The sequence below is a fragment of the Nomascus leucogenys genome, chromosome 2 (assembly GCF_006542625.1).
Source record: "Nomascus leucogenys isolate Asia chromosome 2, Asia_NLE_v1, whole genome shotgun sequence".
Lineage (NCBI taxonomy): Eukaryota > Metazoa > Chordata > Mammalia > Primates > Hylobatidae > Nomascus > Nomascus leucogenys.
The window spans coordinates 48,780,431-48,808,188 of record NC_044382.1 but is presented as its reverse complement, the minus strand read 5'-3'; the positions used below and the strand labels follow the sequence as shown (position 1 = coordinate 48,808,188).

General features: G+C 46.7%; 1 protein-coding gene across 1 annotated transcript in view; it reads left to right on the top strand.

The window, feature by feature from the left end:
- The window catches only part of ZFHX3 (zinc finger homeobox 3), a 172,152-nt gene that overhangs the window by 47,937 nt on the left and 96,457 nt on the right, over positions 1 to 27,758 (top strand). The window contains exon 3 of the mRNA XM_030794551.1: positions 22,320 to 22,551. Within this exon, the coding sequence (XP_030650411.1) occupies positions 22,320 to 22,551 (232 nt within the window). The remainder of the gene's footprint in view (positions 1 to 22,319; positions 22,552 to 27,758) is intronic.

Here is a 27,758-nt window from a genome sequence, read left to right as displayed (position 1 = left end):
TGCTGAAAATCGGCCTTTCCTGCCTCGCCTTTTATCCTCCCGTTTTCTGCTTTGTTAATTAAAAAGCCTCATTTTACTTAGAATGGAATGCTTATTTTTTATGTTATTCCCTAGACAGCGTCTACATTACTGGGCTTGAAATTAAACTAGCTGAGAGAGTCCGGAGTTACAATTCCCTTTTGTTTCTAAAGTGGCAGTGTGACGTCTCCTGCATCCCTCTCCCCCTGCCCTCTGCTTTCTACTTAATCCAGGTAACTAGATGTGATTGTTGGTCTAGAATTCAGCACCGTCCACCAGAACTTTCTGTGATGATGGAAATGTTCTGTGATCTGTGCTGTCCAGCATGGTGGCCACCAGCCACATGGGGCCATCGAGCACTTGAAATGTGGCTAGTGTCACCGAGGGATTGAACTTTTTATTTTATTTAACTTAATTTAAATTTAAATAGTCACATGTGGCTAGTGGCTGCTATATTGGCCAGCCTCTGTGAGTGATCTTTTATCTGCCCTGGGTTATCCGTGGAGGGTCTGAAATGCCCAGCCATTTCCAAACCTTCCCCAACACTTTGTTTCTCTGACCGAGAAGGTAAACTGATTTCGCCACTGCATTCAGCAAGCCCTAATTAGGAAGGTAAGTTTTCCGAAGGAAAAAGATGTTACTTTCTAAATCCAAATGTAAATGACTTGGATTATCCGTGTCACTGAGCGCCTCATTCATGCAGATAATTGAGAATTGACAGTGTCCTTTTCCCTCAATTACTTCCTGATAGTTCCATGTGTTACAATGGGGGAAACATGGAGCTGTTTTTAAATAGCTATGTTAATGTCCTCATTAATTTTACCTTTTTCTACCAATTAACAAATATTAACTCCTGTGGCAGAATTAAGCTGGCTTCCCTTGTGAAGCTACACTCTTTCTCGACTCCCTTACCGCCCAAGTCTGGTGAAGCTGAGCTTCTCACCTTCTGTTTTTCAGTGTGCACACCCAGGCAGCAACATGACGTTTTGTAGGGGAATCTTTGTGCTGGGTTATTCACGGAGTAGCACAGCATGGGCTGACAAACCCCAGCCGGGAACTGGTAGATCCCAGGGTTGACTTCTGTGACTCCTACTTGCCAGCCACATTCTCTTTCACGTTCGGACCCAGGGATTGCAAACCCAGATGCCTGCAGGGGCCATACAGGTATCAGAGGAGGGCTCCTGTACCATCTTTTCTAGGTAATTGCTGACATGAGGGAATGTACAGCCAGAAACCTTGTTTTTTTTTTTTTTTTTTATGTCTAAAGAGGCAAAAAAATCTCGATCGTGTGGGAAATTGGCAGGTTTTTTTTTTTTTTTTTTTTGAGACGGAGTCTTGCTCTGACACCCAGGCTGGAGTGCAGTGGTGCAATCTTGGCTCACTGCAAGCTCCGCCTCCCGGGTTTACGCCATTCTCCTGCCTCAGCCGCCCGAGTAGCTGGGACTACAGCCGCCCACCACCACGCCCGGCTAATTTTTTGTATTTTTTAGTAGAGACGGGGTTTCACCATGTTAGCCAGGATGGCCTCGATCTCCTGACCTCGTGATCTGCCCGCCTCGGCCTCCCAAAGCGCTGGGATTACAAGCGTGAGCCACCACGCCCGGCCGGAAATTGGCAGTTTTTTAAATGTTCACCATTAATTAAGCATTTTTAAAAACTCCCGAGGGTTATGAAGCTCCCACCTGCAGGCTTCCCAGCCACTGCCAATTTGCCATCTCCAGATTATCTCTCTCCTGTGTCCATTAAACAGAGGAGAAAGCCATCTGCCACACCGCCATCCACTGCCTAATGTCTCAAGGTGCTTGTGAGAATCATTTGAGCTGTGTAATGGCCAAACCCTTTGAAATCTATGCAGGACTATGTACATGTAAGATGATCTTATTGAGAAAACACTTAAATTTTTCATTTTTCTCAATCCAGATTTCCTGACCACTTGTTCTTAGATGTCAGGATCCAAGATTCTTGGATGTCCTAGCATCTGCTTTTAAGAGCATCTTAGGAAGGAAGCAAGAGCATGGCATGACGCAGGGATGATAATGACCTGATTTTTCACCTTCTCATTTTTTCCTCCCTGGCTGTTTAAAACTGGATTGTTTTCAGCTACTGGAAGGTGTAGACTCAGAAGGCTACATTTTTGTTGTTGTTAGTAATTCCATCACTAGGTTTGTTCAAAGTGGCGTCAGTTACAGGTATTATTAAGCTCTGAATAAATGTATAACCTTAACCCTTATTCCTGTGGTGTTATTTACCTTGATTGTAGAGTGAGATGCAGAACCTGAGAACCAGTGCCCCGTGACTGAGCACACTGACGAGAAAGTTATGTTCGAAAGCCTTGAAAACAAGGAGTGAAGCTGAACTGTTCTGAGTTCATTTCGTAATTCAAAGTTAAATGGCTCTTAAATAGGTGTTGACTTTCACATTGAAACAGCTTATTTGCATATGAAGTTTGCAAGCCTGGCTTTTTGATTTTTTTTTTTTTTTTTTTGAGACAGGGTGTCACTTTGTCACCCAGGGTAGAGTGCAGTGGCACGATTTCGGCTCACTGCGGCCTCAACTTCCCAGGGTCAAGTGATCCCCCTGCCTCAGCCCTCCAAGTAGCTGGGACTGCAGGTACATGCCACCATGCCCAGCTAATTTTTGTATTTTCTTGTAGAAACAGGGTTTCACCATGTTGCCCAGGCTGGTCTCGAACTCCTGAGCTCAAGCGATCCTCCCACCTCAGCCTCCCAAAGTGCTGGGATTATACTGTACCCGGCCTGCACCTGGCTGTTAACTTGAGTTTCGAAAATTATAAGAAACTTATTTTGCTTATGAAAGAATGTGTGTGAGGGGGTGTGTATGTGAGAAAGAGAATGTACATGTTCCCTTCTTTATTGAGAGCAGGCGCGTGATTTTTCTAAATGATTGTATGAATTTGTTATGGAGTTTTAGGTCAGGGAATAGCATATCACTGCCAGAGGAGGGAATCCAGCCAGCCATTTGTCTTCATAAATAAAGTTTTACTGGAGCACAGTCACGCCTGTTCTTTTATGTGCTGCCGCGGCAGAATTGAGTAGTCAAGACAGAGATGGTACGGGCCTTAAAACCTAAGCTGTTTACCCTCTGAATATTTACAGAAAAAGTTTTCTGACCCCTTGCCTAAATTTTAGAAACGTGCCTTCCAAGAGGCTGTACTTTTATGAATTCTAGGGAAACTGGGACTAAGACATTATTCTCCGCAAACCGTTCTTCATGCAATTGTTGTCAGCTCGGTGGGCTCTGGCTTATTTCTGTGATCGTAAGAATTTGCTTATTAGATGTTGAATGCAATGGCACTGGTTTCATGGTAACTAAACCTGCATCCGCTTCTCGCTAATGTACTGCTAGTCATTTTATTCAGCAGACTGAGTAGCTTTCGCCGTTTCTATGGGAAGGACAGTGCTCATTAGTGGATGTGCTCAGCCTTCAGTTTAGCTAAAATCTGAATGCTTTCTCAACCTGAAACAGTGGATATTATTCTAAATGTTAAGTAATATGGCTCTCTGCAAAGACAAAGTGCTTCCCAGTCGTTATTAGCTGCTTCATCATCGTTCCTCATGATGATGCCTTGAAGTAGGTTGTCGTATCACCGTGCTGATTTTAGCACTGGAGCAGGGACGGGCGGGTAACTTGCTGAAGGTCACATAATAACAAAGCCCAGTGGCAATTTGTGTCATCGCATGAGTCATGTTGGCGTTGGGGATGCAGCTGGCACCGGCGGGACTGACACCCAGAGGCAAGCCAGTCCTCCTAACAGGTTCTTCCCCAGAAAAACCCGATGATTTCATTAGCAAGGTAAGTGAATGGGCGATCAAGTAATTAATTCCTCTTTGTGTAGTCAGTCCTAGGACCCTGATGAAATCAGATGGCAGGGGAGGCTTCCTGAATCTTCAAGTTGCCCTTTCCACCCATTGTCGTCACCTGAGCAGCTGTTTTCTTTTAATTTTGCTTTATTGTTTGAGGAAGTTCATTCACACTGATTTTCTCACTCAAGCCTCATGGCCCCTTGTGAGGTAGGCGGCCTTATCCCTCCTTTTACAATGGAAGAGACAGCTCAGTGTCAGTCCTCTCTCTTCTCCATGGCTGCTCACTCCCATTCCCATGTTCTCACTGCAGAATGACGTGGCTCCTTTGTGTCAAGCCCCAGGGAGGAGGGCATAGCATCCCTGCCCTCAGGAACCTTCCAGTCTCACTGGGGGGTATGCCACATACATAAAGCCGATTACCAGCACTCAGGGTGACAGTGCCCATAGTCGTGCTGAGAGCCCAAGACTTGGAGTTCACAGGAGAAAGGATCGCTGCAGACAGAAAAAGGGCGGGAGGTGAGATGCTTAGAAAGGAGGATAGAATTTGGAGGAGCACGGGCTGGGCACAGTGGCTAATGCTGTAATCCCAGCACTTTGGGAGGCCGAGGCAGGCGAATCACTTGAGGCCAGGAGTTTGAGACCAGCCTGGCCAACATGATGAGACCCCATCTCTACTAAAAATACAAAAATTAGCTGGGTGTGGTAGCATGGGCCTGTGGTCCCAGCTACTGTGGAGGCAGAGGTGGGAGGATCACTCGAGCCTGGGACTCGGAGGTAGCAGCGAGCCAAGATCCTGCCACTGAACTCCAGCTTGGGTGACAAGAATGAGACCCCATCAGAAAAAAAAAAAAAAAAAAAAGGAATTTGGAGGGTCTAGCATGGACGTGTGCACAGGAGGAAGTGGCCTGAGCCTGCGCCTGTGTGCATACACACCACACACACACACACACACACACACACACACAAATAGAGGAGACCTTTGGAAACCGAGAACCGGTAGAGCTGCTGGCTAGAGACAAGAGTGGTACAGGGGAGTAGTGGGTGATAAAGACCCTTTAGTGAAAGGCCTTTCTCACGTATAGAGAATGATGAGGATAATTTTTAGAGGTGACTGATGAACACTCATTTTGGGGAGAGATTAGAGCGTGAGGAAAGAAGCAGCAGGAATGTAGACAGACACATGGGGAATGAATGAATGAATCAAAGCCGGAAGAAAGACCATTATAAAAATACCAGTGCTACCAGAACCTGAGACTGGCTGCTGCTGTTTCCTCTGGCCTTATGCTACTATAGAGTCATCTGGAAAGGTCATGGAAAGATTTGTGTTTTAAGACTTAAGCCTTTAAAATACCTACTAATATAAAAGCATCCATAGACTGACTAGATTAAGGCTAGCAGAGCAGGCTACTGGATTTGAGATTCCAAAAAGGCATCACTTGCCCACTGGTGTGATGGTGAGCGATTGACTGCATCTTAATACTGTAGCCCCGGGAGAAAGCACGGCCAGGTCTGTGTCCACGTGCCACTGTGCACGCGTCACATAAAAACTCCTAGCATGCGTGATGTGTCTTGATGCTTTCCACCTGGCAGGGTCTGGGCAGTCCTCTCTCTAGTCCTCGCTTCCACCCACCTCCTTTGCTCCTCCCCAACTCCTACCATTTTGCTCAAAGAAAATTTTCCCAGCCATTAGTTTTTTTTTGGGGGGGGGTGGGGGGGACAGAGTCTTGCTCTGCTGCCCAGGCTGGAGTGCAGTGGCACGATCTCAGCTCACTGTAACCGCCACTTCCCAGGCTCAAGTGATTCTCCTGCATCATCCTCCTGAGTTGTTGAGACTGCAGGTGCATGCCACCATGCCCCGCTAATTTTTATATTTTTTTTGTAGAAACAGGGTTTCACCATGTTGGCCAGGCTGGTCTCGAACTCCTGACCTCAAGTGATCCGCCTGCCTCGGCCTCCCAAAGTGCTGGGATTATAGGTGTGAGCCACCGTGCCCGGCCAGCTTTTTTGGTGCAGTTTTCTGAAAACTTGATTTTTACTGAAGGAAATTCCTCACAGTTCTCCAGAAGGTTTTGTAAACTGTCATCTGTCTAGAATAAGATTGGCGATGCTCCCCACCCCCGTCCCATGCCCCCCAGCGTGATCATTGACCACGGCTTCTTCCTGTGTCATCACTGTTTCTTGGGCCTGCTAGTACAGTGAACTTACTGAATGTAAGCAGGGGATGTTTTGGCCAGTGTGGACTGGCCAATGAAAATTCTCCCTGTATTTTGCCACTTAAAAATAAGTTTTAAAACGTTTTCCCGGGCCGGCCTCCCAGTCTCATTCCACTAGGAGCTGGAGAGCTGACCAACCGGGAGGCGGCATCTTTGGATCAAATTGCTTGGATGTCCTGGGGAGGGATCTTGTCGGGGGGTTGGCCAGTCAGAAGGCTGGGGATCCTGGATTTGGGCGTAGCTGGAGAGGGAAGGAATCACATCTGAACATGCAACTCTGACCCCATGTAGAGAATGCTCCATTCCTCCTAGGTCCTAGTATGGAGAGTAGAGGAAGGTGAGAGCCTTAACCACGTGGGTTATATGACTTGGGGATCCAGTCAGCAGCAGTCCCTGGCAACAGTTAGATTAGAAGGACAGGAAATTTAGGAAGAAAATAAAGTTGTACATGTGATGTGTGTGTTGAAAAGATGTCCCCCTCATTCTGACTCATCAGAGCTGTAGACAGTCAGGCTGTCTTATGTTCTAGGAATGCCTGTGTGGCCACTGCCTTCCAGGTATCTGAACACTTTCACACCACTCTGTTGGCTTGGGTGGACATTTTATGTTTAGAACTAAAATATGTACCACATTCTTTTTATCTGCAAAGGTGTGTGCGGTGAACACTGCCTGCACACATGCAGAATTCTGACAGCCTGAGTTACTCCCCCTGGGAGGCATCTGCAGAGTGTACTCCCTCTTCCTTTCTTCTGTGGTCTTGATCGTCTTGATGGTGCTCAGATATCCAAATCTTGCAATTATTTGTCAGTTTAATAGTAAAAGAGCATAGTGATAGTAAACCCATGTAAATAACATAGCTAGGGATGTAGAAGAAATGGAGGAATGGAATGAGGAGGACCAACTCAGTTGTCCTCTGGCTGGGGGACATTGTGGCTGATTGGTGGGGAGGGGTGAGCCCTTTTGTGATTCACATACTAAAAAAATCAAGTCACTGAATACAGCCATTTAGTGTAATTATCTCCTGTCATTAAATCTTATTTAAACAAGCAATAAATATTAGCAAACATTTTTATTCTCTTCAGCCCCCAACCTCCCATCTCAGTCATTGAGGGACAGAGAGCCCCATGTAGAAATCAAGTGAAGCATCTGCACAAAAGAAAGGGCCAGGCTTAGTGGCTCATGCCTGTAATCCCAGCACTTTGGGAGGCCTTGGTGGGCGGATCACTTGAGGTTAGGAGATCGAGACCAGCCTGGCCAACATGATGAAACCCCGTCTCTACCAAAAATACAAAAATTAGCTGGGCATGGTGGCAGGCACCTGTAGTCTTAGCTACCTAGGAGGCTGAGGCAGGAGAGTCACTTGAATCCAGGAGATGGAGGTTGCAGTGAGCCAAGATGGCACTACTGCACTCTAGCCTGGGCGACAGAGTGAGACTCCATCTCAAAAAGAAAAAACAAGATAATGCTTTGTGGTGGGCCCTGATAGGGACCACCTGGTGCTGTGGGACCCCCCCACAGGCAAGGAGCGACAGTTTTAGCTCAGGTGCAATGCATAAAGCCTTCCAGGCGCAGGTGCCACCAGCCTGCCGTGGGAGATGTGCGGCATTTCAGCATGGGTCAGAGTTATCTGGGAGGGTTTCCCAGCAAGAAAAGGCACTGAGACCAGAAAGATCAGAGTTGGTGGGGAAGGTGGGAACTGACACGAGTCTAATTGCACGTGGAATGTGGAATGGAGTGGAGGATTGAAATCTGAGATGGGGGAAGTGAATTTGGACTGGATTAGATAAGTCTTGAAAGGCAAGCTAAAGACCCAGGAGTAATAATGGAGCCTTAGAAGGATTTTCTTCATTTGTTCAAACTTTCAGCCCACAATTTTTATTTTATTTATTTATTTTGAGACGGAATCTTGCTCTGTCGCCAGGCTGGAGTGCAGTGGGTGTGATCTCAGCTCACGGTGACCTCTGCCTCCTGTGTTCAAGAGATTCTCCTTCCTCAGCCTCCCGAGTAGCTGGGATTCTAGGTGCCTGCCACCACGCCCGACTAATTTTTGTATATTTGGTAGAGGTGGGGTTTTGCCGTGTTGGCCAAGCTGGTCTCTAATTTGGCCTCAAGTGATCCACCCACCTTGGCCTCCCAAAGTGCTGGGATTATAGGCGTGAGCCACTACAATTTTTAAGTCCCTGCCATGAATCAGGAGCTGTGCTGAGAACTGAGGATAGAAATATTTGACTCGGTCCCAGCCCGTGGGATGCTGTTGACGGTGTGGTGGAGGAGCAAAGGTGGTTTGCAACACGCACAGCATAGGAGCTGCTTCCAGTGGGCTGAAGGGCCCAGAGGAGGAAGCGATGGAGCCTGGGGCTTGGGGACGGCTTTGGAGTAGGAGTGGCCTGTGAGCTGGGTCTCTGCATAGTGCAGGGATCTGATCTTTCTAGCTGTATATTTATTTTCTCTTAGTCTGCTGATCCCTTAGAGCTTTCAAAAGACCCAGTTATTCTTGTTTTTACTTCCATCACAATATGAGACTGTTAACTTCTGAAATTCAGTAGTGTGACCCATTTCATGATCTTTCCCAACTAATAAAATGGAGTTGTCACAAGGGCGTCTGTGTTCTTTTGGTTTTATTTTTCCGAGGGGCCTTGCATTCTGGAGCAGATGGGTGGTGGGCTAGAATAAATAGTTCCTCCTCTGAGCCAAACCTCAGTAAGAATACAGTTTTCTAGCTACATCTTGGGCATCTGGACTATTTCTGATCCAGAAAGGTCCAACTCTATGTAACGTACGAGGAGGTTATCCCTACTAGAAGCCTGCCTTGTCTAACCCCCGCTGTAAGACAGTGGTCACCAAGTAAGCTTGCCTCAGAATCGCCTAGAGGGCTTGTTAAAAGCCAGATTCCTGGCCCCATCCCTAGAGTTTCTGTCGATCTGGACAGGGTCTGAGAATTGGCACATCTGACATTCCCAGAGGGTGCCGTTGCTGTTGGTTGAGGAGCCATACTTTGAGAACTCCCTGCTCTAAACCAAGCATAAAAGGAACTGCTGGATTCTTGGTGGGACCTGCCCTTAGCTTGGGCCTTTCTCAGCGACCTCCACAGTGGGCACCCTCCTCGAACTCTCGCAGCAGGAACAAATGCATAGCGGCCTCTGAGGAAGGGAAGATGGTGTCCCTTCCTCATAGGTTCCCCATAGAGCCCTCTCTGGTTATCCTGGTGAGAATTCAGACTCCTGCAGTACCTGGCTGGGTGCAGCTGCATTCAAGACTCTTGACTTCCCACATCCTCATCTGGAAGGAATAACCATTCTCAACACCAAGACTTGGCCTCAGATACTTGGACATCAGCCTCAGAGTGGCGGTTTTTGTTCCTGTTCAACTTTAGCCCCCGGCTGGCCTGCGTGGCTGTCAGACTTTGAGGTTCAGCCTTGTCCTCCATCTCTCTGGCTGTTTGGTGCTAAGGCCCTTCCATGAAAGGCTCCTCAGCCCCCCATCAGCCCCTTTGTGCTCTGAAAACGGTGTCTCAAAAATGAGGGTGCTCATATTCAGGGACAGCTTGAGATCCTCTACCCCAGGGGATGCCCACAGGTCTTTGTGCTCAGGCCCATTGGAATGATTAATTGGTGTCCTCCACTCTGCCGGACAATTAAGGACAGCAGGAAAAGGAGGGAAAAGTCTTCAGTGAGACCTAATTTGGCACCATGTTGTTTTCTGTTAATCTATTTTGTTTTCTGTCCGTCTGTCCCCTGGGATGGGTGCCTTGCTGCTTGCTGAAGCATGCATAACTAATGTCCTCATTAAGGGCTGATCTGTTTATCAGGGCCATGCGAGGAAGCCAGCCTGCCAAACCCAGGCGCAAGCTGGGGGCTGTTACCTCCCTCTGGGCCTCAGCCCCACCTCATTAAGCTGGTCCCGGCTATTGATTGGGAGCCTGTGTTTGGAAGAGTCTTACTTACTCCATGCATTATCTTGACAGATTGATCAGACCTGATTGAGAACCTCTTAAAGGAACGAACAGCTGTAATGGGAAAGTTGGACTCTGTCATCCGTTAGGATGATTCTGGGAGCAAGAAGAACAAGGCTGACATCTTGGAGCAATTGTATTTACAATTAACATGGTTGAAAACGATTGCCTCTATTGATCCCCCCTTCCTGCAATTACAGCCCCATTGTTTACATTCCAGCACTTCAGTTATAAAAAGGAAATTCAATAATTATTGCATTATTTAAAGTTAAAGTGCCACAGAGTTTGCTGGCTGCGCTTGCTGGTTGATTTAACGTTCAGTAAAATCCATGCTGAGCTCTCCATCTTGAGGTGGAACAATATCGGCTTTTAATGAGACTTAAAAAGGGGATGGGGGAAGGAGGGCAGAACCCAGTGCATGGGGTGTTTGTGTGGGTTATTTATGGGGGAACCCAAAAGCAGAGCTGGGAAATGAGCAGTGTCATCGTTTGCAGAACTGTGGCCCTCTCGCCACGTGGCTGTCCGTTCTGCATACAGCCATCCCCTGGCCTCTTGACGCAGACTCTGCTGTCCTTCCTCAAAGAACCATCTTTTTCATTTCACTGTCAGTCTGTTGCTTCCCTCCCACAAGTCTGTCTCTTTCAACCTTCCACAAAACAAATGGAATTTAAGGAGAAAAAGTGAAATGTCTGCATCAGCCAGAGTGGTCGACACCAGAAGTGTTGATTTAGAGGGAGTTTTTCTGCCTCGCCCCGTCCCTTTCTCATTCTCTCTTTTAAGAGAAGAATAAAATAAAAAATCAAGCCCCTTGTGCGAGGCAGAAGGCAGCCTTGTGGGTGCTGCTTACCTCCTGCTTGTGTTGTGCCGGCTGCCCTGTCTTCTCTCATAATGAAGGTGATGAGGGTATTTGTCAGCAAATAGTAGGAACTCAAGAGGAGCCTCTGGGTTTGAGCACCAAATTCATGCTCTGCAGCAACAACCAGAAAGTTCAAGAGCATGGGAGGAATTTTAAAGAGCATTTTCCTCTCGCATTTGGTTGAAATTCTTCTGTAGGCTCGGTTCCAGCAAGACATCTGGGCAGGTGCACTCAGCGGGCTGCAGAGCAAGGGAGGAAAAAATGATGCCTCATGCTTTCCCATCAAGAGCCACGCTGCCAGCGACAGCCCCGGGAAATTTTCGAGTGCAGGTGTGAAAGGAGAGAGGAAGATGAATAGAGCCAATTCTGACTTTTATGAAGTATCTGGAGCAGGCCAGTAGCGGGCAGCTGCTTCCGTGTGACTTTTTCATTAAGGAGGTGAATTCTTGTGTGCAGGCATTGCATGATTTATCAAGTGCAGTTTGCTAGAATTTAAGATACTCTTTGGGAAAAGCCAAGTGCAGAGATTTTTGGTCTTGGAAATTTTCCTCCCTGCAAAGGAACATCTCCATGTATTCCGACTTGGGTCCTTTTTCCGTGGCCATTGCTGTCCTGGCGAGAGCATCGGTTCTCAAAGTGTGGTCCCAGATCGGCGTCATGATGACCTGGGAGATTGTTAGAAATGCAGATGCATGGGGCTCATTCCAGACCCACTGAATCAGAAACCCTTGGGATGGCCCCAGCGATCTAGGGCGTAGCATGCCTCCCAGGTGCTTCCAATGCACGCTCAGGTTAGAGAACCACCGAGCTGGAACACCAATGGTGTCATCCATCACCAAGCCCACCCGGCTGTACCTGCCCATCAGAAGCGACAAAGCAACATCTGGACTTACAGTAGAAAGAACGTGACTGTCTCAAATATTTGGGTAGTTCTTCACGTGTTCCGAAGGATTTTCACATATGTGGAAGTTTTCTTATGTGGTTTTTAGAATTGTTTTGAGTAAGACAGGGCGAGTAAAATATTTCCAGTTTACAGATGAAGTAGCACACCTGTTTTGACCAGTAGACACGTGTTTTTTTCTGCTGGATTGACTGTCATGGGATTGGAGATACAAATAAGCAAATTCTTGAGTGGATTTGGAGAATCAGGGAAGTGTCTCCCAGGCATTTCAGCCGAGCTCTCCTCCCTTCCCTGCTCCTCACCCAGGATATTGGCAGACATGAGAAAGAATGTGGTCCTTGCATTTTATTACATTGGTGCCCTGATGGGCAAACAGACCCAGTAAACAATTTTTTTTTTAATTTTGGCAGGGGCTTAAGGTTTGGATCTGGGCTCTGCCTGCACCAACAGCCTGACTTTGGCAAGTTTTGCACTTCTTGTAAGGGTGAAGGCAGCCCTGTGCGTGTTCAATATCCTCTGTCCATGTCATAATTTCTATATATCAATTTCTTTATTGTCAGCCAAGGATTGCTTTTTGGAGCCTGGGGAGGAGTGAGGGTTGGTTGTAAGGAGAGAAATAACAAATAGGTATGTTCAGTAGATGTTCGTTTCCATCCCTAATCCTGAAGATTAACTGATGAAAAATAACATTAGTAATAGCCTCATTTATTATGAAGGCTAACCGTGTATCAGACACATCGTATGAAGCATTTTATATGAATTATCCCATTGAATCCTCCCAGCAGTGAAATGAGGCTCTGTTATTGTCCCTGTTTTGCACACAAGGAAACTGAGACCCAACAGTGTATGTGACTTGCCCTATGTGGCACAGCTAGTGAGATTCAGAGTGAGGGTTTCCCACTGGGCTGCTTAATCTAGAGTGCCCCACAAACCATCATTGGCAACAGTTTGACATGGAGTTGGATGAGCACAAGCTAGAGTAGTGTGTATATGGCGGTGTATTAGTTCGTTCTCACGCTGTTAATAAAGACCTACCCGAGACTGGGTAATTTTTAAAGGAAAGAGGTTTAATCGACTCACCATTCAGCATGGCTGGGGAGGCCTCAGGAAACGTACAATCATGGTGGAAAGGGGAGCAAACGTGTCCTTTTTCACATGGCAGCAGGAAGAGAAGTGCAGAGTGAAGGAGTGGGGAAGCCCCTTATAAAACCATCATCTCATGAGAACTTGCTGTCACAAGAACAGCAGCAGGGGTAACTGCACCCATGATTCAGTTACCTCCCACCAGGTCCCTACCATGATATGTGGGGATTATGGGGACTATACTTCAAGATGAGATTTGCGTGAGGACACAGCCAAACTATATGAGGAGGCTTTTATTTTTGTATGGGGACCTAAATTTGGCAAAGCTGGAAAATAGTGCTAGGGAAGAAGTACATCTTACAAATGAAGAAAGTTGCTGTTCCTGATATGATATCCCAGTGAAGAGGTGATTGTCAGATTCTGGAAGCTCTAGGTTGTTTCTGGAGAGTAGTCAGTTTGAGGTTAGCTTGGTGGGACCCACGTTGTTGTTTTATCCACCCACATAGCCGCCTCAGCTTCTGAGCTCTGTGCACGCTCACTCAACCATTATGGAAACCAGTCCTCATTTTGCTTGTGACATTATGATCTGGTAGGCCCCTTCCTCAGGGTCCTACCATGAAATAAGGAAGATGTAGGGGGTGTTCATTCACCATCATATGCATGCATAGCATTTACTATGGGCGAAGTACCTACACACACTTTTTTTTTTTTTTTTAAACAGGGTTAATAATTTGCTCCCATAATGGTAAAAATGCATGCCTGATAAATTTCCTCCCCATGTGTAAACAGTGGCTCCACACTCCTTTCTGGAGTTCTACCAGAGGGAAGTGAAATCTGTTTACATGGAGGCGTCGACATTCCACAAGGATCCATGTTTGTGTTTTTCCAGAAAAGAGTCAAAGCCAAGGCAGATACAGCCTATAGACAGGTATAGACTTAGTTATTTTCCTTCCAGAACTTACTGTTTTTCTCAGGGCCACTAATGTTGAGAATTTTGAATCAGGAGATGTGATTTGTGCAAGGGAAAAGATAGAGGAACGGGAAGTGTCCGCTCTGGCCTTGGATACGGAGAGTGAGCAATCATGGCTTGTTCCACGGCCTAAGGAGCCTGGCCTAGAAACCAGAAACTAGGTCAGAGCAGCCCAAATGGATTGATCTAAGGGAACATTTTTACTTCCTTTTACTTTTTTCTTATAAATCATGGTTGGGGCTTCTATCTTATGGTGTCTGCAGGGATCCTACAATGAAATAGAACTAAATTAGCATGTGTCAAGGACGAGAGCTTGAGCAGATGAAAAGCCAGCATTGAACAGAATATACATATATATTTAGGTTGACCTTCTAGGAGTCTTCCTAAAAATGTGACATTACATTTGAAACTATAATGCGATCTGACTGATTAAAAAATTAACCTCCCCCACTCCTGGTTGCGTTACCCCTGGAAAGATTTTCTTTTTAATTTTAGGCATTCGAGGTGAATACCTGGGTCTGCAGAGTCTCATGTTCCAGAACCCCCTGCAGTCTGTGCAGCGTAGCTTGGCGGCTGTGGACTTGGAACTTGGACTCAAGTCTCAGGCTCTGGTCCTGTTTCCTCCACGCTCTGTGTGACCTTGCAAGAGTCATGTGGCTTCTTTGAGCTTTGGGCTCCTCCAAGGATGAAAGCCAAATGTGACCCACCTCATGGGGTTGTAATGTGAAAATTTAAAAGTGTATGTAGGCTGGGTGCAGTGACTTACATCTGTAATCCTAGCACTTTGGGAGGCTGAAGTGGGAGGATTGCTTGAGCCCAGGAGTTTGAGACCAGTCTGGGCAACTTGGCCAGACTCTTTCTATAAAAAATTTAAAAATTAGCCAGGCATGGTGGCACGCACCTATAGTCCCAACTACTCAGGAAGCTGAGGTGGGAGGATCACCTCAGCCTGGGGAGGTTGAGGCTGCAGTAAGCCATGATCGCACCACTGCACTCCATCCTGGATGATAGAGTGAGACCCTTTCTCAGACAAAAAAGAAAAAAAAGTGTGTGTGTAGATGCCGCACCCACAGTAAATGCTCTGCATGCATATGATGGTGAATGAACACCCGCTGTGTCTTCCTACTTCATCTTACCAAGTTGAGGAATTAGCAGACTTACTGGTTCCCATCTTCTCCCCATCCCTCTCACCAGGTTTGTTAGTGAGATTTCATAGTCCTCTCCCTGAAGGGAGAAGCTGAAGCCGTTGCGTGCTGTGGTTGCTGTCTTTCCCTGGAGAGGGGTGCTGTAACGGGCAGCCTCTTCCATCATGGGGCCTCCAGTTCCATGGATTGAGAAGAGTTACAGACAGGCTCTCCTGCCTGCCTTTGGCCTGACAGGTGTCTTGGGTTTTCCGGGACATTCCACCATGGGGTTTCTCCTCTGCTGGGCAGGAAGCACCTGGCATCTCCTGGAATAGGCCCCTGGCTCAGAAGGGCTGCTCTGGAAATGGAGTTGCCGTGTGTGCCTGTGTGCCCAGCACAGTGTGCCGAGAGGGCGGCTGCGGGTGTGTCTATAGTAACAGGTGGTTCTCCCGAGGAAGCTTTGTTTGTGAATTGTGCATGTTTGTGTGTATGTCAGAATGTACTTTGTCTGTTTCTACTTTAAAAGGGAGGCTTTGACAAAACCTGATCAATATTTTGCATTCCACGCATGAGGAACCAGATGTTAGAAGTTTCCTATCGTTGGGGAGGAGGAGGGAGCTGGGGCCCCTCCAGATTTATAGAAATCAATGTTCTCTGACAGAAGTTGGTTAGTTTTCCTGGGAAACAAGTAACAGGAACACATTTTTTTGATTTTCACAGTGAATTATTTTCTAACAAGAGCCCTCTTTTCGTCTCTTTGACTTTCAGTGTTTGACGAGGGTGAACAAGCACAACATACTAATGGGGTAGAATCCCACAAAGTCGTGCAGCGGAGCCTCTGTTCTCTCCCTTCTTTTTAAATTATTAGTTTGCTTTTTGCGCTTGGTGTTACATGCCAGCCCCTTTATCCGAGGTGCCTCTCGTTGCAGGGAGGGCTTTGCTGTGTGAGCCAGAGCTAGAAGGGAAGGCACAGAGACAGACGGGGGCCGTGAGATGTTTCCGTGTTAGAAGCATTGGAGTGTCATCTTCCAGCGAAACTGAGATGGGATGAACATTTTAAAACATGAGTAGCCCTAATAGGATTAGGAAGAGGTGCAAGAAAAGGTCTCTTTGACCGACGTGAGTGAGCCCTTGTATGAACCCTGGCTTCATTTTCAGCTATAGCCGTTGACTCCCTAACGTGTGCCAAATTTCCAGTTAATCCAGATGAGGACAGTCTGTTACCCCACTGCACAGCATTTGGAGGACTTGGAGATTGTTGGGTTCTTTTTCTGTTCCCATTTATGACTCAAACTAGATACTTCCTTCCTTCATCATACTTCTCCAAGATTTCAGAAAGTAAATTCAATTGCCAAGCATAGATGTTTCTTTCTGTGAAAGCTACATTACCTTTGCAGTTCTTATGATCCAGTCTTTTGAAGGTGCTGTCTGCTTTTATCTATCTATCTAGTCTAATCTACCTATCTGTTTATCTATGTAGTCTATCTAATCTATTTATTGAGACAGGGTCTCACTCTATTAGCCAGGGTGGAATACGCTGGTGTGATCATACCTCCCTTCAGCCTCCACCTCCCGGGATCAAGTGATCCTCCTGCCTCAGCCTCCCAAGTAGTTGAGACTACAGACGTGTGCCACCACACTTGGCTAATTTTTTTTTTTCTTTTTGTAGAGACAGGGTCTCACCATGTTGCCCAGGCTGCTCTTGGACTCCTAAGCTCAAGTGATCCTCCTTCCTTGGCCTCCCAGTGTTGGGATTACAGGCATGAGCTACCACGCCTGGCCTCCAGGTGCTTGCTAAATGAGCAAGTGAGTTGGAGTGGGAGCGATCAAGGAAAAGGAGAGTCCGATTTAAGGTTATAGCGAGAGATTGGCCCAACCGAATTTGGGTACACTCAAGTTCTCGCTCTTTTTTGGTTAACTAGGTTGACCTCGAGTTACTGGTTGGTCTCACTTTCTCATTAGTAATTTATGGGAAGATACTGGATTTTCTTGAGTCAGCTAGGAGGCCCCTGTGTTTTACAGTATTCCAGGAAGTATATTCTCAAAACAGTATTCAAGCCAAAGGGGGATGCCCTCATTATACCCTGCCTTATTTTCTTAGAGTTGCTGCTGTCACTGCCTGTATCATCTGCAGGTTAAGTCCCTGGGGTTGGGCATATTTATGCATGTGTGTGCGCACATGTGTGTGCACCTGCATGCAGTGTCTTGTGTTGTAGACACTTAGACTTGAACCGAAACAAACCCCCGCCAAATGGGCTCACCAGCTAGTTTTCTTTGGGTCCCCGGGTGGCATGCATCCCAGCACACTACCCACAGTTGGAGCTGTTGTTTTGTTTTCTTTTTAAAATTACACTCCTGACCTGACAAAGGAGAGTAGGTAGGAATTGTGAGCACAAAGTAAAGAAAATGGAAAAAGTAAAAACAGAACCCAGTTGCCCTCTTCCCCAGCGGGTGAGCTCTGTGATAGAGGCGGAAGGGGTTGGGGAATTCAGGATTTGCGTGGGAGAAAAATTTCCTGCCTGGCGAGGAGAGCAAGAACTCTGAAAGCAGGCAGCTCCTTTCTTGAGTGCACCACTGGGATTTGTGCCTTGGTGGATTCTTCATATATTACAGTGAATTTAATTAAATACATTGTGATCCCAATTGAGGGTATTCTAATTAGCTGGGTCAGGAACAAATTATTCTCCCTCCTCCTCCAAATGAAAACATCCACTCTCTTCTGCGGGGAAGGCATGTTCTTGGCTGACTGACTGGCCCCGTGGAGTGCTCATGGGCCTCTTAGCACACTGCCTACTGCTGCTTTTTATTAGGCAGGTTCCAAGGGTGGGATTCTGGGGATGAGGCCGCTGCCACTTGGGAGGAAGGGAGAGAGGATCTGACCAACAGGGTCGGGGGTTGAGCCGTTCAGGGCCTAGGAAATGGCCGAATGATGTGGAGAAGGTCACAGAGGTCAGGACCCTGCTGCTAGCTTTGGGTCTCTGATTACTTCCGGTTGGACAACTTAAGAAATAACAAGACACTTGGAAAATCTGGGGATAGCAGGACTTGTCACATGCAGGTAGGCATCAGTAGACCCAAGCAGAAGTTTGGCTTGGGATGTTAGGTTTATGCGCAGCTGTTTCCTGGCAACCAAGATATAGTTTATTCTTTTTTTTTTTTTTTTTTTTTTTGAGACAGAGTTTCGCTCTGTCGCCCAGGCTGGAGTGCAGTGGCACTATCCTGGCTCACTGCAACTTCCACCTCCCAGGTTCAAGCGATTCTCCTGCCTCAGCCTCCCAAGTAGCTGGGACTACAGGCACCCACCATTATGCCTGGCTAATTTTTGTATTTTTGTAGAGGCGGGGTTTCACCATGTTGGCCCGGCTGGTTTTGAACTCCTGACCTCAGGTGATCTGCCCGCCTCGGCCTCCCAAAGTTCTGGGATTACAGGCGTGAGCCACTGCATTTGGCCTATTCTGGGTATTTTTAAGTGTTTTGGAGAATAAACTTGGAATACAAAGCAAGCTTGGAATTTTGAATGAATGTTTCATGGAAGTTTGTAAGAGAGGACCCTAGGTGTTCACTGGACCAGGATAGGTGGGAGCAGCCATGGCTCCATTTTCTTGTTTCCTCTTATTCTTTTCTCCACGATTTGTAGTGTATGCCCAGTTTCTTGCTAAAATGGCTCTCAAAGTGGCAGACAAAAGAATTCATGGCAGTGTAAGAGATTGTAGTTTACCAACATGAGCTAGAGTGTGGAGTGGATTTTAGAATATCTTTATCATATCCATTTTTTAAAGTGCAAGTCCCTGGTATGATGTTTATTTCAATCCAGGGTTTATACAGTCCTATGACCCAAGAGCCCATGGATTTAAGGACAAAAGATATTTGACATCGCATTTCTGTCCAACTCTTTTGGCCATGTTATTCCTCTCTTCTGGCTCAGAGATTGAAGACTCCAGCCATTTGGAATAGAACTCTCACACATCCATATTCAAATTTAATGTTTGAAATTCAGTGCCTTATTGTGAGGAAATCCTGTTTCATAAGGAGGTAGTGGGAGGATTGGAGGTAAGGCTTTAGTGATTCTTGATCTGATTTCATAGTTTATGCTACCTCCAAAATCTCTTGATGGAACGTATTTCTTTGAATTTCATAGTTATTGTCTCTGCTATCTTTTATTCACTCAGTTTTAGTTGAAGCTTTAATGAATATCATTCTTTTGGTCCTGGTGACCTAAGACAGCAGTTCTTGGCTCTCTTACAGGTTTCTAGCTCCTCGGTTTTGGGACAAACTCTTGCTCCCTAGAATATCCTGGTCCTTTTTCTGGCTTCTGAGTTCTGAGGGGCCTCAGGGAGTAGTTTGGGGGAAGGGACGTGGGCTAGCTCATCTTCTCCCTTCACTTCTGCCTTCCTTCTCCCCAGGATCGTAACCTCCAGAAAGCACTGCCTCAGCGCATCCCATCCTCCCGACATCCTCTGAAAGGAACCTCATCACAGAGAAGGCAGTGAGGTTAAATCATTTTTTAAAAGCAGCTCAGAGGTCAGGCGCATTGGCTCACGCCTGTAATCCCAACTACTTTAGGAGACAGGCGGGTGGATCGCTTGAAGTCAGGAGTTCGAGACCAGCCTGGCTAACAGGGTGAAACCCTGTCTCTACTAAAAATGTAAAAATTAGCTAGGTGTGGTGGCTCATGCCTGTAGTCCCAGCTACTCAAGAGGCTGAGGCAGGAGAATTGCTTGAACCCAGGAGGCGGAGGTTGCAATGAGCCAAGATTGAGCCTTTGTGCTCCAGCCTGGGTAACAGAGTGAGACTCTATCTCAAAAAAAAAAAAAAAAAAAAAAAAAAAAAAAAAAAACCACACACAACAAAAATAAACAAAAAGCAGCTCAAATTTATCTCTAGAAAAGTAGCTTTTTATTTCTAGTTGTAATTTTTCTAATAGGTAACATTGAACTCACTGGTTCTTCCAGTATTTTCTGGTTGTAGAAATTTTACTCTGTCCAAGGCTCTGCGTTTGAGTATGTGAATCACCCATTTTGGGGGCAGAAGGGATTGTTCTGTCTTGATGCCTGTGAAGCTCATCCCATTCTTACGTACAAGTTGGCAAGATTTCCTGTGGGATACTTTAGCCAGTTTATGTGATTGAGGGCTTCAACCCCCTCCCATGAGTTTTCTGTGACACTTAGTTGGTGCGTTTATGTTTCTTCTTCCAGCAGAGTACAAACACGCTTCTGGATTTTTCACACGTGATCAGTGAACACAGGACGTGTGCATGTCAGTACGTGAGCCTCAGGGCAGTGTCCCTTGATAGGAAGCACTCACAGGGCCACTCTGGTATTTTCAGGATTGCGTGGAGTGCAGGGCATTCCATTCTAGCTTGTCAGTGTCTTGCATTCTAAGCTGGACAAGGATGAGACATCCAAGCAGGACTAGAAACCATTATCCCGGCATAAACATCAGACAGAAGCAGTGTGGGTCAGAAAGGAGACAAGCAACATGGGCAGTTCCGAGACGTTTGTTGTGTGCCTGCCGTGACTCCATGGGCCAGGCTTGGCTGACTGGGCTGGGGGTTGGGGATAGGTGGTGAGCAGGAAAAAGGAAGGACACGTAATCACAGGAGCACATAGAGCACTCACATGACCTGAATTTCCTCCTTCAAAAGGATGCTGGGTACGTGGCTGGAGGAGACAAGCCTCAGATTTTACATCTTTCTCTCCCCCTAACTAACTGGGTTACCCTGGGTCAGTCATTTAAGCTTTTGGGGAGTGTTTCCCTTGCTTCATGTGTACCCAATAGAAGAATTCCCTCTTCCCCTAAAGTGAATCACTGGAAATGAAGGAGACGGCCTTTCTACACCAGGTGCACATTCATTCTCTGTTAGTCAAAAAGGGTCCATAGCTATCATTACATTACCAGGAGATTCAGAAACACTGTGAGTTTTGTTCTTGGGTTGTCTTTAAGTCTTCCTAGCCACAGAAGCCTGGGGTCTGCCACCTGTCTGTATGACCTCTTCTGTTCTGATACCCCAGAAGTGAATCCTATCTGTGCCTGCCTCCTGGAGGCTCTTAGGCTGCTGTGCTCTGGGATCAATACTGCGTCTACTAAGTACAACAGAGGACGCAATTTGGACCATCTGACCATCTGATTCACCAGCTGACCAATGATATTGGCCAGTGATAAGCCAGGTGACTTTGAGATATTGACAGGGAACTAGTTTGGAGAAATTTATTTTTCTGGCATTTTTTAATCTAGGGGAAAACCTAATTTGGGGTTCTACCAGTAGACTGTGGTTTTAAATACAAAAACTGGAGTTGTCTTGTGAAAAAGCCAGATACCAGCTCTGGCTCCATGTTCCTGACCTAGGGTGCTGTACAGGCAGGATGACCAGAGGCTATATTACCTGAAGCAGGGGTTGGCTTAACTTTTCCTGTCATAATTTAGTACATTTCTATAGTAATAATCTAGACTTTGTGGACTGTACCATCTCTGTCACAACTGTTCAACTCTGATGTTTCAAAAACATCCATAGACAGTATGTAAATCAATGGACGTGGCTGTGTTCCAATAAAACTTTATTTACAAAAACAGGCAGTGGGTTGAATTTGGCCCGTGGGCCATAGTTTGCCAACCCCTGATCTAACGAGCAGGACACTTTAGAGAACAAAAGGGGAAACCTTTAACCTTGTGCCAGGAAAGCCGGTGTTACACTGGGAGGGCCCATGTGATCAGGATTATCAACATTCTGAAAAGCCACATGGCTGGGGCCATTTGGGGGAGACAGGAATGGGTATCAGTTCACTGTGTGTCTTCAAAGAACTGCTAGAGAAGGGTGCTGGGTACTCTGGGAAAAAAAAAAAACAGCCCCTCTAAGGAATCTCACAGTTGAAGACCGCATTAGTCAATTACTGTGCTGCTAGGAAGAACTGCCTAGCACTGGATAATTTACAAAGGAAAGAAATTGACTCACAGTTCTGCAGGGGTGGGGAGGCCTCAGGAAACTTACAATAGTGGCAGAAGGGGAAGCAGGCATGTCTTTCTTCACATGGCAGCAGGAAGGAGAAGTGCTGAGTGAAGTAGGGAAAAGCCCCTTATAAAACTATCAGATCTCATGAGAACTCAGTATCACAAGAACAGCATGAGGGAACCACCCCCATATTCTAATCACCTCCCACAAGGTCCTGCCCCCAACACGTGGGGATTACAGTTCAGATTAGAATTCAAGATGAGATTTTGGGTGGGGACACAGCCAAACCATATCAAAGACTGTCCTGTTTGGCTGTGGAGATGTGTCCCCTGGAGGCATGCCTCTGGCTGTGACCAGGATGGTGTGGGCTGATGCCAATGGCGGCTTCCAGTGGCTTACCCAAGGCATGTCTTTCTCTTTTGTTACTTGCAGCACCTGCAGCAGCATGAGAGTGGTGTAGAAGGTGAGAGCTGCTACTACCACTGTGTTCTGTGCAACTACTCCACCAAGGCCAAGCTCAACCTCATCCAGCATGTGCGCTCCATGAAGCACCAGCGAAGCGAGAGCCTGCGAAAGCTGCAGCGGCTGCAGAAGGGCCTTCCAGAGGAGGACGAGGACCTGGGGCAGATCTTCACCATCCGCAGGTGCCCCTCCACGGACCCAGGTGAGTGGTCTCGCGGGCGTGGGAGGCCCAGGTTGGGCCTGGGTGTTCACCTCCTTGAGACCTCCAGAGGACTTCTGTTTGAGGGAGACGTTACTGATCCAGCTGGTCCTCGTGTTCCTTACTGACTTCACAGGTGAGCATTGTGTTTTGGAAGGAACTTGCAGGGCTTGTTGCCTGCCTGCCTTTCTGTCTTTTTTTCTTTTCTTTTCTTTTCTTTTCTTTTCTTTCTTCTTCTTTTTTTTTTTTTTTTTTTAAAGGAACTTGGCAGCACTTTTCTTGGAGCAAGGCTCAGTCTTAGGGAAGTCACAAGCTACTACCCAGGGAGCAGGCCAACAGAAGATACTCTCCTCTCTTCTAAGATTCCTCCAGTACATACTTTAGATTCAATTTATTGGTTCAAATTGACATAGCAAATGCTACATCATGTGTCCTGCCCAGTATTAAGAGTAGACAATTTGTGGCCTCAAAGTCTGGTCTGTAAAATTGAACTTTAGAGAGGAATAAAACGTGCTTATTATAAAAATTTCAGTTGTATTTGGGAGTGATTCTGAGTGTTTCTTGGGTCCACACTGCTTGCTGCTTCAATGCGTCGAGACCTTCTAGTGGGAGCTCGCCTTGTGTCTACCTCCCCATGTCGTCTCCCTGCAGCCACCTTTTTCCCCACCTGCCTCCCTCCACCCATGACTCCTCCTTCCATAGGGACTTCATTGGGTAGAATCATCTCCTCTTTTCTATTTTTTTCAATTTTCCAGTCTCTTGCTCTCAACTTAGATACACAAGACAGTCACTTACTTCTTTAGAAACCAAAACTTTCCAAGAAAAGCTCTCCTTTCATCCTAGGCCCCATGCTGTCTCTATAACAGAATCTTCCAGATTCTTGAGAGAACCCTCTGAACTGCTCACCTCTATTCCATGTCTCAACCTCCTACAACCCATTTCCTCTGTCACCAAGCCACTCTTGGGAGGGCGCCGCTGATCTTTGATTGACACAGCCCAGGACCTGCTGGGCCTCACCGTTTTCTTTCTGCAATGTTTGAAATTGTTGCCCAGCCCTTTTTTGAAGCTCCCTTCCTCTTCCCTTGCCTTCCCTTGGCTTCCAGGTTGTTTTTCTCTTGTCCTCCGACTTCCCTTGACAGTTCTGCAAGCCTGACCCTGGCTGGTGGTTCTCAGCCTGCACCGGGCACTGTGGCCTGGTCCTCGGCTCCCAGCCTCTTGAGCTTTTATGTCCTGGTGCTGCCGAAAGCCCTTGTACAGCTTCCTGGACACCACTGGTCCCATCTCCCAGATGCTGAGCTTCGTGGACATCTCATTGGTCCCACCTCTTGGGCACCTTGCTCACCACTTTCTCTGCCACACTTATTTTTCTTTTTAATGGCAGCTTGTCTAACAGCCTGGCCAAGCCAGAGACCTGAGGCCACTCGTGATCCCACAGTCTCCTGCAGTGCCTTCTCAGCCATCCAGCCATCATGGATGTGTGCAGTTTTAACCTTAATATAATCAAAGTACACATTTTTATGTTTTTTAAAGGCGAAAAGTTACATACACTTCATGGAGAAGAGCATGCCCCTCTCCCATCCCCTTTTCCAGGGGATCAGCTTTCAACTTTCAAATGTTTCTTTTGTTACTTATTTCCATGTTTCTCCTCATACTTCTATGACTGTTTCTTGTTTTTAAGTTTTAGATGTTACCTCTTGGCTTTCTACCTGGGCAAATGAGAATTTCACCAGTGTGCCGTTCCACAAACCCACCCGTGTACGTACCTACACCCATACCCCAACCACAAACTTACGCAGACGGCATACACACCAGCCCCTGATACCTCATACACATGTTCTTGCACGTGTGCACACACGTGTGCACACGCACACACAGTTTCTCTGCATCCCACACATTCCATCCACACTCACATACACAGCTCACAGACAAGACACCATACCCACATACATTGTATACACACACACACACACCCTGTATACGCTCACACACCCACACAAGCCATACACTACACCCACACACCCCATCCGCGTGCACCTCCCCCACATACACTGCATCCCGCACATGCAAACATCATAAACACATAGACAGTATACCCCCACACACCCCACACACACTGACACGCATCCCACATGCACCCTCACTCTACCCACAAATACACAGGCACTGCCCCACACACTCCTGCACCCCCCACACCACACTTGGACTCCCTCCCACTCCCCAGCCCCCGCCACACTCAGTCCTTCCTCCCTCCACCTTCCGTTATGATTAAATAATAATTGGGGGTTATATTAATATTCAGTGTTTTCATTATTATAACTATAAATATTAATCGCAGCTGAGCCATGTAGAGTTTTATAATTTCATTTACCTTCTTGTACAACTTATTGTTTTCTCTGGTTTTCTAGGTACCTATGATTAATTCATGGCGAACCTTACTCTGCCAGAAGTAGACATTTCCTAATCTCTGAACGCTCTGCTCTATCAGTTTTTTCTGTCAGCTTCATTTCCTCCTGGAGGCGTCCCTCCTAAGCCCCTCCAAAACCCTCTGCCCACCTGCTCCTCTCCGGATCATCCAACTGCTCCTTCGCTGCCTCCTCATATAAATGAAACAGCAATTCCCAAATGATGGGATAGACCACAATTCAAGAATTTTTCTGCCTGCTAGAGTGGTTGAGGTTTTGAGAGTCAGTAGAAATCGTTTGTTCAGGAAAGGGCTGTTGGGTACCGGGATAAATTTTTGTCACTTGAAGGTCACTGCAAGACCGTCCCTTGCCATGTGTTTTTCAAATGCCTCTTCTGGTTAAAGTTGAAACGCCTTAATTGGTGGAGCGTCTGCTTTGCCTCCGATCCCATCTGTCTGCATGGGAGCACTCTCAGGAGTGAGGGATGAGGATGGGCCTGAGGCTGAGGCCCCTGGGCCATCTGGCTGTAGGGGAGCCTGTGCCCCACCCAGGGATTGTGGCCTCCGTTTGATCCGCTGCTCTGCATTAGTGCACTGCTGAGTCATTCCCTGGATTCTCCTTCTTTCTACCAGCACACCTAGACCTGTTTCTTGCTCAGGGTTTGTGCTTTGTTTGGGGTGTTTTTTAGGCCAGCTCTGCATACATCATTGTTTTAATCGTCTGTTAAAAGCTGGTCCATTTCACCCTTCAATTCTTTCTTTTACTCTGCTCAGAACTCCTTTTGTATTAATGAGGTGCCCCACACTAAACAGTGTACAGCTGCCGTTTCACCCATAGTCTGTGGCCTGGAACAAACAGTTCCCTGTTTCGGAATGTGGTGCTTCCGTGGGTGCAGTCCGGCACCAGTGCCTTCGAGATTCCTCTCATTTAGTGCATACTAGGGGTTTGTCCCCCGAGAAGTGTGTGAGCAACTTCAGTGGAGATGATAGACCTCCCTTCCATATTTCGAGATCCTTTGCGATTGGCTTTGACCTGGACTCAAGTTTTTGCTCTCTCCCCTACTCCCTCCCCACACTGCACTCCTCCCCTCCCACACACAGGCTCCGGTTCAGTCCATATGACTGATGACAAAAGGGACAAAGTATTACGTATTATTTATTCACATTGACATTAACAAGAACTTGGTTCCGTTTTAGGAACCACTTTAAGAAAACTCATCTTAAGATATATCCTCCCTCTCCCCAGGGGTTGGCTCTTCAAAACTTGAAAGGATATCTTCAAGAGAATGGACATTATGGACCTGGTAGAATTGAGACGTTTAAGAAGATGAACTTCAAATTTTGTAAACGTCGACTTTATGGACTATTCCCAACTCTGTCCTCTTTAACACAAGGGTCAGGACATGATTTTTCAGCTAGAAACATCATCCTGTGGCATCAGGAGCATTAGGAAGTCTTGGTGCACCTTTTAGGAGCCCCACCCACTCTGACCAGAAGCTCCCCATCCATGGCTGTGCTGTCTAGAGTTGGAAGTTCTGGCTTTCTGTCACCATCCTGCTAAGTGATGCCATTCCTTCTCCTTTCCTCTTCTCCTCTGTTGTCCACATGCCACAGAATATTACACAAAACCCTTCAGAAACAACTCCTTGTCCTTTCTGGGTTCTGGACCTCATCCCCAGTCTCATGTCACCTCCTACAGGTATCTAGATGTCTCCTCCTAAGGCAGGAGGGGTGAACTCTGCAATAGTTTCTGCCTTGTGGATGACAAAAAATAATCATCTATTCCCAGTTTACCTGTTACTTAAGTCACTTGTTTGCCAGTCGGTCCAGTTCATCATGTAGTCTGCCAACCCATGTGAACCTGTGGGTCTGGAGGAAGGAGTCAAGGTAGAAGAAATTGCAAAGGTCTCCTCCATCCCTTCAGAATTTTCTGGTAGCGGCCAGGATCTATATCTGCCATGACTGGCTACATAACTCCGTGAGAGGCCGCATGGTTGGGCACATACATCTAAGTCCTGGCCTGCACCAGTGGACAGAGCCTTGGCCGCCAGCTGTGTGCTAATAGTTAGGCTGCTGTGCCCCATGTGGCCCTGCTGTGGTGCAGCGCTGCCCTTATGTCAGTGAGCAGGCCGAGTCTCGTGTTAAATTGTCTTTGGTTCAGTGTGATGGTCTTTGTCGTTACACTTTTCCACCCTTACCCCACAATAGACACAAGCACGCATGCCTGCTGGGCCTTCCTGTTTTAAAAATGGCTTGGAAATACATCTCTCAAAGACAGTAACTAACCAGGTGAGGGTCCTCTTCCAACCCCCACAATTTATTTTTATTGGCTTGAGTGTTTTTTCTGCAAGACCAAGTAGTCTCTGGAATTGGTTGGGATTTGGTCTCGGGATTTCATACTTACCCACCCACAGGTAGAAACCACTCGTCATCACTGGCCAATGCACTGGGCCAGAGCTCTGAGTTGCTGGCATCTGCCATTTGCTTCCCTAGTTTACCAGAAGCTCTTGAAAAATGGAGAGCTCTCAGAGGTGGGTCATGTGTAGGATCAGCTTCCCTGTTTGCTTATTTAAAAGGCATTTCTGGCTCCTGGATGAAACTGTAGTTAATTTCATTCTATCAAGTGCCCTGGGCTTTGAGAACACAGGCCCTTTGTGTTTCTGCTGTCGGCCTTTCTCCTTCTCCTCCTCTTGTTTTCTCTCTTACTCGCCTTGTCCTAAGTACTTTTTCTTTCATGTAGACAGAGACTTCCAAATTTTACATGCATGTAATTAAAGTTCAACAATTCTTTATTGACGACCTATTACAT